Source organism: Cyclopterus lumpus, chromosome 14 (assembly GCF_009769545.1).
Source record: "Cyclopterus lumpus isolate fCycLum1 chromosome 14, fCycLum1.pri, whole genome shotgun sequence".
Lineage (NCBI taxonomy): Eukaryota > Metazoa > Chordata > Actinopteri > Perciformes > Cyclopteridae > Cyclopterus > Cyclopterus lumpus.
Genome location: NC_046979.1, coordinates 910,583 through 923,370, shown reverse-complemented (window position 1 = coordinate 923,370; position 12,788 = coordinate 910,583). Strand labels below are relative to the sequence as shown.

General features: G+C 43.4%; 3 protein-coding genes across 3 annotated transcripts; 2 read left to right on the top strand and 1 right to left on the bottom strand.

Moving 5' to 3' along the window:
- Positions 1–1,439: 1,439 nt before the first annotated feature.
- On the top strand, positions 1,440–2,372 carry LOC117742769 (olfactory receptor 52D1-like). The gene has a single exon (XM_034550390.1). It carries the CDS (start codon positions 1,440–1,442, stop codon positions 2,370–2,372), a length of 933 nt encoding a protein of 310 aa, XP_034406281.1.
- A 6,155-nt stretch (positions 2,373–8,527) lies between these two features.
- LOC117742768 (olfactory receptor 52E8-like) lies at positions 8,528–9,813 on the top strand. Its single transcript, XM_034550389.1, has 2 exons — positions 8,528–9,469; positions 9,721–9,813. Exons 1-2 carry the CDS (start codon positions 8,528–8,530, stop codon positions 9,811–9,813), a joined length of 1,035 nt encoding a protein of 344 aa, XP_034406280.1.
- A 435-nt stretch (positions 9,814–10,248) lies between these two features.
- On the bottom strand, positions 10,249–11,959 carry or101-1 (odorant receptor, family B, subfamily 101, member 1). The gene is made up of 4 exons (XM_034550388.1): positions 11,938–11,959; positions 11,548–11,735; positions 10,772–11,434; positions 10,249–10,413 (listed from the first exon to the last, which is right to left on the bottom strand). Exons 1-4 carry the CDS (start codon positions 11,957–11,959, stop codon positions 10,249–10,251), a joined length of 1,038 nt encoding a protein of 345 aa, XP_034406279.1.
- Positions 11,960–12,788: the final 829 nt, after the last annotated feature.

The following is a 12,788-nucleotide window of genomic DNA, read 5'->3' as shown; positions in this document are numbered from 1 at the left end:
AGGCCTCCGACCCCCCTGCATGCTATTTGTTGTGAACAGAGGAGCCGGTGGAGTCGCTGGGAGGCTGAAGCTTCCCTGCAGAGTTCCTAAACAACACATTGTCACTGTAACAACAGTAAACAGGCGGTGAGGTCATAGTTACAGCAGCTTATTCAGCATCATGTGACAAGTCAAGTTTCATATCCAGTGGCCTAAAATCTGATATCACCTAAAGGGCAAAACTTGAATGGTTCTCTTTGGTGGATAGAAGCAGGACTTGACCTGGAGGTCACCTCTGACCTCTGACCTCTGACTGACTGACTCCTGTCTTTGATCTGTAACAGATCAAATGTCTGGAGACACCCTTCACTCATGACCACATGCACTTCAATAAACTGCAGAATATAGACAGTTGGATGTATTTAACAAACACACAAACACACTTATTTTAGTAACAAACACACAAACACACTTATGTGTATATATATATATATATATATATATATATATATATATATATATATATATATATATATATATATATAAATTAGCACCCAGACAACAAACTATATATCATTGTTTTTAAGTGCTTCATGGGAATCTGCGGGCCTTTGTCATGACAGTGAATACTGCAGAACAGTTCCGGGTCTCCATGACGACGGAGGCGAGGTGTCCGGCTCCTCAGGTGCGTCCATCTGGTTTCAGAGAAGCTGATTGGTGGGCGAGGAAACCCGTGAGGCGTTGAAGAGGAAGTGTGATGGATGAGTGGCTCAAACAAACAGGAGGCCGCTGTGTTTCAGCCCGACCATCATCTCAATAACACAAACAAGTTGTTTACTTTGGTTTCAGAGCGTTAAACAAAGCAGGTGAGGATTCAGTTTATCTCTTTGGAAAACTTACTAAAATCTCTTTTAGTGTGAAAATATAACATTAAAGAAATACAAGATTAAATGCTGGTTATTAGAATAATATCTGTTGCTCATTCTTAATGGCAACATCTTGACTTCCTACAGAGACGCTGACACTGGAGGCTCGTTACCACGGCAACCGTTGACCTTTGAGCGGCGCTGCAGCTGACGGAGCGAATAAAAGCGCCTGCAGTTTGACTTCTGGTCCTCAGGTGGAGGTCGGTGAGCTGCTCCGTGTCTAAATGTTCATGTCATGTAAATACATGTTTTATCTGACAGGGATTCTTCACTGCTTCTTTAAATGATATTTTAATTGAGGACACGTTTATTATTTGTGTATTTTAGGTGAATCAACCCTTTGAAATCAATGAGGATAACATGGAAAGAAATAACAAGGAGACTTTATATGTTGGATGCTTCTGTATAAAACCTGTTTAGAGTAACATTATTAATGAAATGCAGCACGTTGTTGTCTTGGTGATAACTTCATCGAGGTGATTATAACACAGTTACCAGCTCAGAACTCTTTTATTGCTCTGTGACAGATGGGAAATGGAAAACAGTACTTTTGGGGGGCTTCTAATCCTGGAGAGGTTAAAGGTCACCTCCCAGTCCTCCGTTCCTGCCTTCGTCCTCCTCCTCCTCGTCTACGTCTTCATCTTGGTGTCCAACGTCGGCCTGGTGGTGCTGATCTCCAGGAGCAGGAGCCTCCACCAGCCCATGTACCTGCTCTTCTGCAACATGAGCATCAACGACGTCTTCGGGGCCTCGGTCGTGGTGCCTCACGTCCTCAGAGACCTCGCCGTCCCCGACTCGGAACGCCTCATTCGTTACGGCGACTGCGTCCTTCAGGCCTTTTGTGTTCATCTGCACGCCGGCGCCTCCCACACGGTGCTCATGATCATGGCCTTCGACCGCTACGTGGCCATCTGCAGCCCCCTGAGATACGCCGCCGTCATGACCGGCAGGACGGTGGCGACGCTGTCGGCGGCGGCGTGGGCGTCGGTCTTCTTCCTGGTGTTGATCCTCGTGGGCCTGAGCGTCCGCCTGTCGCGCTGCAGGCGGGTTGTTCTCAACCCGTTCTGCGACAACGCCTCCTTGTTCAAGCTGTCCTGTGAAAGCGTCCTCGCCAACCACATCTACGGCCTCGGCTACACGGCGGTGCTGCTGGGCTCCTCCCTCGGCAGCGTGGCGCTCACGTACCTGAAGATCGCCATCGTGTGCCTGAGCACCAAGAACAAGTCTTCCCACAGCAAAGCGCTGCAGACCTGCGCCTCCCACCTCGCCTCCTACGTCCTCCTGCTGGTGTCCGGGTTCCTCATCGTGATCCTGCACCGCTTCCCCCAGCTGGCGGGCCACAGGAAGGTGGCGTCCGTCATGGGACACGTCGTGTTGCCGGCTCTGAACGCCGTCGTCTACGCGCTGCAAATCAAAGAGGTCCGGCACAGAATTATGGTTTTGTTCCATAGCAATAAAGTAGCTTGATGGAAATGTGGTAACACGTTATAATAACTACACGCTATTTAGCATTAGTTATGTATGAGTAAACACGTAATTCATAACGCATTGTTCCAACATTAACACTCATTAGTATGCAATTCACAATCACAGTTAGAAATGTTTTATTCTTGATTAATAAGCTTGACTATTATGCGTTTCATGATTGGGTTCATACTTATATAAATGATGTATTTGTAAATGAAGTCTTGTATATTACAAACCAATTATTATGGACTTGTATATGATTAATGAGATCATTCATAAAATGTTAGTAAATGATTAAAAAAAGTATTTAAATGTCTATTATTCATGCATTTAATTATACATATAATGATTTAGATATGCACTAATGGTTAAGGACTATATTAACATGTGCTTTATAAACGTGTTTTAATACTGCAAATCCTGATTAATTCAGGTAGTTAGTGTTAGTTAGTTAACCGTTAGTTAAGTATTGTGTGAGCTCCATCAAGGCCTTAGAAAGAATTTATAAAGGACACAAAGGTCAAAGGGCAACGTGGACCTCACAGAACGGCGGCCAGCTGATGGAGGCGATGCTGCCAGCAAACTTAGAAACATTCTCACCCAGGCTCGTTCCAGACGGACTGCTCTTCATTATGGGATGCATAACCAGCTTTTCTGAAAGATGTTTCAAGTCTTTAAGTCCAGACAGTTTCTTCTCAGAAAAGAAGACATGGAAAGCAGAACAGGGCTTTTTTAATAATTTATGCAGTTAACCAAGTTTTCATCATGAATTATGTTTTTATCTTTACCTTCTTCAGATATGATTAAGTCATCCGGTCGATGTGGTCACAAACACTACAAAGGAGAATGTCACCACAATAATAATATAATAATAATAATAATATAATAATACTACTACTAATATAATAATAATAATAATATAATAATAATAATAATATAATAATATAATAGCAATAATAATAATAATATAATAATAAATAATATAATAATATTAATAGATAAATAATTATTCTATAATAATATAATAATAATAATAATAATAATATAATAATAATAATAATATAATAATAATAATAATAAATAATAATATAATAATAATAAATAAATAATTATTCTATAATATTATTATTAGTATTATTATTATAATATTATAATAATTATAATAATAATGTTATACTAATAATATAATAATAATAATAGTAGCTAAAATCTTATTACGTATCTGTTACAAGTACCACGTAGTACCAAGTGGACAGATCATAGTTCCTGCAAACAGGACAAACAAATGGGTCACAACTTCACTCCCGTACATTTAGCTCAGCAGAATTCCAATTTATTCACCATAATCAAAACAAATGTAATTGACATCAGTGATGCATTGTTGGACTGTATCTCAAAAAGGGAAAAGACGTCCAAAATTACTTTCAATAATACAATCACACATTTTGTCTCCTTCCCAATTTCAACACGTCTTTATAAGGTCTTTTGGCTCAGTTAGCCAAAATAAAATAACAATGGAGCAACAAACTGGGGAAAGACTCCCTCTGGGATAACAGGACTGAACTGTTGTTCAGAACGTCAATAGAAGCATCGGTGCCTGAGACCGTAAAACTGAAAGTGACAGTAGTGCTACCAGACATGAACTTCTATGACTGGGAAGCTCAGGTGGAACTCCATGTAGATAAACACAAAGAGAGCAGGGAAAAGGTGATCCTGACCAAAACAGAAGCAAAGCAAATATCACAAACCTCGGTGCAGCAGATACCAACACCAACACCAGGACCTTACGTCTCGTATAGTCCGTATCCAGCACCTCCACCAGATCCATAGGCACCGATCTATCAACAGCCACAACAAGCCGCATTTGCACCTCCTCAAGCCCAGTTCCCTCTATCTTATGTCCCACAGCAGGCGGGTCAGCAGCCCGTAACTGGGGCTCCACCGTACGGAGGGGTTAGCCAACCGAGAAGAGGTGGGTGAGGGGAGGTAGGGGTAACGGTGGGGGCAACGGAGGCTTTAGAGAGAGAAATAATAACTGCTTCAAATGTGGTCCGGCTGGACATTTTCCACCACAGAATCAGCAGTCTCAGTCAGGACCGCCTCAGTACTCCCATAATGTCTATCCCTGCCCCAACAAGCACCCAACGCACAGCCACAGCCACAAGGCAATAGAGGTCCGTGGCACCAGGCCCCGGGCCAGACACAAATGCCATAGTGGTGCCCAGATCCGACGGCTGACGGCGACCTGTATCCAGAGCCTATGGTCACTCTCACAATAAATGGAAGAGACTATATATATGTTCATGCTGGACTCAGGAGCCAGGTATTCCACGATAAATACGGCACTACCACCATCAAGGAATACCGTGCCAGTGATGGGATTTCCGGTTCAATCGGAGGAGTGGCCGCTTTCAATACAAGGTCCATGTAAGTGGAAATCACTCTGTTTTGGGGTACTTGGTAGGAAGAGACATTTTGTGTGCGCAGAACGTAACCATGCAAATGACAAGAGACTGTGTTATAGTTACGTTCCCTGATGGGACCCAGCAAAATGTGCCGTACAAGGCTACAATAATCATCAAATGATTCAACTGGAGACTAAAGAGACACTTGGAAAAGAAGTGGAGCGCTGTGGGGGGGCCTGTGAAGGCTCGGGAAGTCTATGCAGGGAAGCAAGGAGCAGCAGCGGCTGTAGAGTTGACACCGGAGTAGCAGGTTTTAATGCACTCAGTGACACCTCAGCCCCACACACCACAGTGTTGGTCCAGAGGGGGCGGAGCAAAGAACATGGGTCCAATGGTGAAAGCAGGGATTGAGGCCACGGACTGGGTGCCCATACAGAATAAAAACTTGCATTACTCCCCATCTGAGAACATGTACAGAAGTGCACACACATGGGAGGTCCAGTTAGTCCCAGAGACACACATGCTTAGCCCACGCATGGTAGAGAAAACACTGGTCATGGGGACACTGAAAACCAGACTAGGCTTATTTCCAGACACCTTTTGGACGGAAGGGGGAGCTGATGTGGGACTGATTCCGATGGCTCCCGTTGAGATAGACTTGAAACCAGGAACGGTTCCAATTCATCGTCACCAGTATCCCTTAAGGACGGAGCAGACTGTCGTATCTTTCAAGCGGCAGTGATGTTGAAGAATGAGGATGAAGGAATCTCCGCGGACACTGTTCTTTCTGTTATAATAAAGTTTATTACAGAGAGGAATCACAGGTCAGGACGAGCGTCTAGATCGCTCGGAGAAGCTTCTCAGCCAAATGGAAGATCTACTGAGACTGCACCGCAGCTCAGTTATATAGCCACTTCGTCGTGCCCAGACCCTGAGATACCTAACGTGACTCAGGAACCCCCAATCTAAACACTTACTTTTCAGACACAGGAATGTGTACCATATATCAAGATTAAGAAGTAACAGACGAGGTCACACAAAGGCCTCTTAACAGGTGCCCTCCGGGCACAGGGACAGACCCCTCTCCAACAGGTCAAAGGGCAACTATGTGGAACGGTATCTTATAAGCTGATCTTCTAAGGAAGCGGAGAAAACACCACAAGACTTTAGGGATTTCTAAGACGATAAAAAGGCTGTTGAAAGCAGGTGTACTGGAGAGGACGACGTCCCCCTGGAATACGCCTATTAATCTGGTCCCTAAACCTGGAAAACCAGACTACAGAATGGTCCATGATCTGAGGCCAATAAATAAGGTTGTAGTGCCGACTCACTATGACACCCTTAACCCACACACAGTGTTGAACGCTGTGGGTCCGACATCGTAGCTCTTTCCCTTTTCCTCACGTTTGTTCACACCATCTCTCTTCAGTTCACCGTCTACGACGGCATCAGACTCTCCCACAGCTTTCACGGATTGCAACATCCACTCCGTTCTGGTCCCAGCTGTCATATATCACTGGATCGGCTCCGATCCCGGATCAGCAAACAGGACCAACTAATGGGACAGCACCGGTTCTCTCCGGTTCATTTAGCCTCAGCAGAATGAGGACAGCGGGATTGCAGTGACCTGGTCCATAGTCAAATAAGGCTCAACCCCGCCCCCTGCTGGTTACAACCCAGAATGTACACTACGCCCATGGTAAGGGCACGACAGTCAGTTATCAAACATGTTAGCTACACATGAAACCAAAACACATCGACACACCTGTGACCACATTGACAAAGCCGACGTCAGTCACATTTCAGTTTGGCCACATACTTCGTTCGAGTACCAGAAATATGTAAAATAACTGAATATCAAATAGTATAACAACTAGTTTATATTGTTAACTATTAGCATGCTCAGAATCTTCTTCCCTTGTATTTGACTTATTGTTGACGTAGCCTTTAGCTCCACCTGCTGGTCCAGTTGTTTTCTAGTGTGAACAGAAGTCTTTATTTTAAATGTGGGTGAAATATTCAAAGATATTAGTTTGACCTCCAAACCAGATCACTGCAGAACCCCTTTAACGCGAGCAAAGTAAAAATGCCTTTTAATTTTGAGGTTTCACATTGTCACTCAGAAGAAGTCCAATTGTATTTAATAGTAATTAAGTCCTGCTGTGATTGCCACTCAAATGGCATTATTATGATTTACATAATCAGTTTAATATCATTATTTTATCATTTTATGTTATTTAGGGTCCTGGAATGTTCTCATTTAGGTACAAATAATGCAAATAACCATCAAAAGCTGGTCTCCAGGTAACAATGGTCCAGTCATCCTTCAGCTTATAAAAGGAGTCCGAGGAGGAGGAGGTCCAAGTCAACAGGTGAGCATGAGACACACTGGTTGTTACCTGAATGATGTCATTCACTCGTTATCTTAAACCATCTTCTCTTCTTCAATTATTTCAAAAGTCTGTGAAAATCTGTTAATACGAGATTCTATATTTGTTTTTTATTTCAATTTATTTTTAAAAGTGGTCTATAAAGAAGATTGATGTTACATTACATGTCTTTATTTTTGGTGTTATTATAGTTTTGTGCAGCATGTGTTGACACTTTACTGAAATGAAATCTGAAAAAAACTATAATTTTCATTTTAAACGCAAAGCAAAGTAAAATCAAAAAAGAAACCAGGAATATCTTAAGGTGCATTTTATTTAATGTATTTTATTTAAATAAGTGAATTGTTCATTGAATACTGAAAGTCCACAGATTCATATTCTCAAACAACATCATCTTATTCAAGTAATTCTGCTATTAATGCATTAATGTTTTATTGTTTGACGCTGGCAATAATTATTATTTGATGTCTCAGTGTCATTATGGGATGTTTGATTTGTCACCGTCAGGGAGACAAATGTCCTTGTTGACTGCTGATTGACTCACTGAATATTTATAGCCAAATGGGGATTTATTATGATCTTTTTGTCAAATTAATTAAGTATTTTAGTTTTTAAATATTAGAACAAATGAGAATGTGAACATGCAGTATGATTAGAATCGGTTTGAATGTTTTGTAAATGATTTGATTAAACGTCGTAATGATATTCTTCACTGTTCGTAGCTGAAGTTCATTCATTTATTCCGTTGCTGTTGGTTTGAACTAAATTAAGCTGTTTAAATGCTTAAAGATATGCGTAATGCATATCATGTTTACAACAATAGGCAGTAACTCCTTTTAGAGTGAAATGCTGCTGCTGTGTGCTGTTGGGCTACGTTGTGCCACCAGATAGTTTATTGGTAAATAATTTAGAAATCTAAAGAGGTTAAAAAGTGACTTCATGTTGAAATGTATGTATTCTTTGAATGTTTAAATGTTTAATGAACCATTCAGACTGTTGGTGACTCTTCATGTGGCACAATGAAGGTTTTATGTCAAATGTCAATATTTTACTTATTAGCAGAATATGTTGTATCTTTGTTGTTGTTGTTGTTGTTGTTGTTGATGTCCCGAAATCTGATCCTTGTAATATATGTGTGAATAATTCAATCACAATATTTTAATCAAGTTGTTAAATATTCATGTTATTGCATATTGTAAAATAGTTTCCCATATTGTTATTTCTTGGCTGCTGCTGACCTGAAGACGCTTTTTCACAATAATTATTTGTTATAAAACAATAATATCTTCACTTATACAGTGAAGTTCTATATTTTATTTTCTCTCCCATCCTCACTAGTCCTACGTCAACCGTCTGCACGATGGAGAACCAAACTTTAAGTATGGACATTCTAGTTCTGGAGGGGTTAAAGGTCAGCCCCCAGTCCTCTGTTCCTGCCTTCGTCCTCCTCCTCCTCATCTACGTCTTCATCATGGTGTCCAACGTCGGCCTGGTGGTGCTGATCTCCACGGAGAGGAGCCTCCACCAGCCCATGTACCTGCTCTTCTGCAACATGAGTATAAACGATGCGTTCGGCTCGACGGTCATCCTCCCTGGCGTGTTAAGTGATATGTTCACTCCGACCTCGGAGCGCTTCATCCACTATCACGACTGCGTCCTTCAGGCCTTCTTAGGTCACTTTCACGCCGGCGCCTCCCACACGGTGCTCATGATCATGGCCTTCGACCGCTACGTGGCCATCTGCAGCCCCCTGAGATACGCCGCCGTCATGACCGGCAGGACGGTGGCGACGCTGTCGGCGGCGGCGTGGGCGTCGGTCTTCTTCCTGGTGTTGATCCTCGTGGGCCTCAGCGTCCGCCTGTCGCGCTGCAGGCGGGTTGTTCTCAACCCGTTCTGCGACAACGCCTCCTTGTTCAAGCTGTCCTGTGAAAGCGTCCTCGCCAACCACATCTACGGCCTCGGCTACACGGCGGTGCTGCTGGGCTCCTCCCTCGGCAGCGTGGCGCTCACGTACCTGAAGATCGCCATCGTGTGTCTGAGCACCAAGAACAAGTCTTCCCACAGCAAAGCGCTGCAGACCTGCGCCTCCCACCTCGCCGTGTACATCGTCCTGCTGGTGTCCGGGTTCATTATCGTGGTCCTGCACCGCTTCCCTCACTTGTCGGACCACAGGAAGCTGGCGTCCATCTTGTTGCATGTGATTCCTCCTTCCGTGAACGCTGTTATCTACGGACTGCAGATTAAAGCAGTCAGGCAAAAGATTATGATCATATTTAAGAAGAATAAACCGATAGTGTCAGTGGTGAAATGACGATATAAAATGTGAGGACGCGTCAATAAAACAAGCTTGAACTCCAGTATGTGTAGGATTAAAAATCCTTAGTCTGGTTAAACCTGGTGGTAGAATAAAGAAAGACCTCAACTCTTCAGTCTCTCGTTCTTTCAATGTAAAAGAAAGTTCCCACAAACCAGTGAAGAGGCTCGCTTAAATTACTGGTGCCACTGAGCAACAAAAGTGCATGATAGGAGCATCTTTATGACTGCGTCCTTCAGGCCTTCTTCGGTCCCTTTTCCCACACGGTGCTCATGATCGTGGCCTTCGACCCCTACGTGGCCACCTGCAGCCCCCTGAGATACGCCGCCTGAGGCTCGCGTAAATTACTGTTGCCTCTGAGCATGAGTTGTCTGTAATTAAGTAATTAAATAAGTAAATGAGTTGGCTGTAACTACACCGGGAGATGTCTTCACACACATGTGTACAGATTGTAAAGCCCTCTGAGGCAAATTTGTAATTTGTGATATTGGGCTATACAAAATAAACTGAATTGAATTGAAATAAAAGAAACTTTTTTACATGATAATATATATTTTTTTATTATTATTATAATAGACTATTGATTAACATAGTTCCTTAAAAGGATATTCATGAAGTTAAATTAGACCCTTCAATGCAAAAAATAGCTCAACAAGTCAGTTGATAAACTGACAGCGGAACCAACATATCACACGATTGGCACAATAAACAGCAGAATGGTAAATAGAGTGTTTTGTGCAAGACAGTTTTTTATTCCCAAATGCACGTCAAGCATCGGTGTTGACGTCTTTATTCGGGAGCACAGCAGCAGGTCTGAAGCTGCTCAGAGTCCTCCTGATGGACTCCCGCAGCTCCTTGTTCTTCAGACTGTAGATCATCGGGTTCAGGAACGGAGTGAGAGCGGCATACACCACCGACACAACGATACGAACCTGTAGCCAAACAGAAAGAAGGATTTATTGAATGAATTTTGGCCTTTCTATCTGCAGGTCCTGAGGTGGGTCGGTCAACATGCTCACAATGAAATTGTTGCGTTTTTACATGCAAACTTTATTTTATTTGCAAAGGAATTGAAAGATAAACTTGAACTGATGATGCCATTAAATTAAATGATAGTCAAAGGATCACCAAGTTACTTTTAATGAATGGTGAATCAAGATTTCTGGCAATCCATCCAATAGTAATCTGAGTTTTGTTTTTAACTCTGTTATTTGTTTTTGTATATGTGAAACTTATATCCTGTCTTCGAAGATTTTAAATTGCAATGGGACCATCCAGAAAAAGATGTACCTCAGGTGGAAAGCTTGCCACCCGGTAGGAGATGTATACACACGAGGCCGAGCTGTAGGAGATGGACACCACAGTGAGGTGGGCGGCACATGTCCCGAAGACCTTAAGCCGCTGAGCGACACCCATCTTTAATACGGAAAGACCAATCAGGATATAGGAGGTGAGGATGAGGACTCCTGTGGTCAGGAGCGCCACCACGGCGCATGAAAGCGCTACAAAGTTATCCACCGTCACGTCGCCGCACACCAGCCTCCTGACAGAAGACGGGTCGCACCAGCCGTGTTTCACCACATTAGGGCCGCAGTAAAACCGCTGGAAGGCCATGGAGGTGGCCGGCAGCGTGCAGAAGACACCGAAGCTCCAGGATCCGACGATGAGGAGCAGCCGGGCGGGCCGGGTCATGATGGCGGTGTAGCGCAAAGGCTTGCAGATGGCCACATAGCGGTCGTACGCCATGACAGTCAGGATGGCTCGGCTGGTTACGCCGAGCTGAATTAAAAAATGCATCTGCAGGAAGCAGCCTGGCACAGAAATGGTGTTCATGCCTGCCAGGAGGCCAGAGAGCATGCTGGGGATGGTGGTGGTGGTGTAGATGATGTCCACAAAGGAGAGGTTGTAGAGGAAAAAGAACATGGGAGAGTTGAGCTTCGAATCAGTTAACGCCTGCATGAGAAAGAACATCGGCAGCAATTATGATACTAATAATTCAATCTTTGTCACACTGAGGCAAAAAAACACAAAATTATCATAACTAGATTGACAGCTTTGTTTTTTACCACAAAGATAATCATGCTGTTTCCTCCCAGGATGACGATGTAACCCAGAAGCAGGATGCAGAAAAGGAGCGTCTTTTCTTGGCCGAGGCTGTCGAGGCCCTGAATGATGAAGAAAGTAACGCCATCAGGCCCCCAGGTGCCGTTAACAGAGCTCGATCTGTCATTGGTCGAGAAGGGCAGGTATGAATCTGGAGGAGTGAGGTCAGAGTTGTGTCAGTGTTTATTTACAGACAGGGTGTTACACTTCAAAGTTAAACATTTGAAAGAGCTCTTTGTTTAATATTGAAAAAGTAATCCATGATACTAGATGAATTCAGTTCATTAACATTTAATACAAAGCACCACCTTTCCCCAAATGTAGTGTAAAGGGTTTTTATTGCCTAGCCTCACCAAGTCCAGGACTCGCCCTCATCCTCCCGAGCTACCTTCAAAACATTTGCCAGTGAAAATAATCCAGGCGTATATAAACTAAATTTCCAGGCAGGTTTAAAAAAACATACTTGTAACACATATGCTGACTCCTTTTAGTTTAGTTGGATTGCAGTTCTTGACTAGTTAGTTTAGAAACAAGGGAAAGCACCTTAGATTAGTGGACCAGAGATACAGTTAGACCAGGATAGTGCAATAGGCATGTAGTAGCGAAAGTAACTAAGTACATTTACTCTAGTAGTGTATTGAAGTAGAGATGTACTTTGGGCGGTGGAGTCCGCTGTATTGACAGCTGTGGGCTGCAGGCCAAGATGAGGACATACTAAACACTGGCATTGCATACTGGTTCTAGGGACGTGGAACATCACCTCTCTGGCAGGGAAGGAAACAGAGCTTGTGGTGGAGGTGGAGCAGTATAAACTAGACATGGTACTGGATTTATAAACCCAGATCCTGGAGATGTAGAACTGCTCAGGTTCACTACTGCTTTGGGGCGAGATTGGGGCGCCCCATGTGCTCAGGCTGATTCCTTACAGCCGCATCCTGGGTTTGTATCAGACCCTTTGCTGCATGTCGTCCCCCCTCAGTCTCTCCTTTCAGTCCTGTCAATAAAAAAAGGCAAAGATGCCAAATGATGCTAAAATAAATAATGAGATTGGGAAATCAGAGTTCTTTTTGAAAGCCTTTGTTTTGGCTGCTGGGTGATGTGGTCAGGAGGTTGTCGGGGCCAGTCATGGTGGCAATATAACAAACAAACAAAAACAAAAGACCTTCAGTTGGTCTTCTGAAGCAGCAGAAAGGTACCTAGGGGC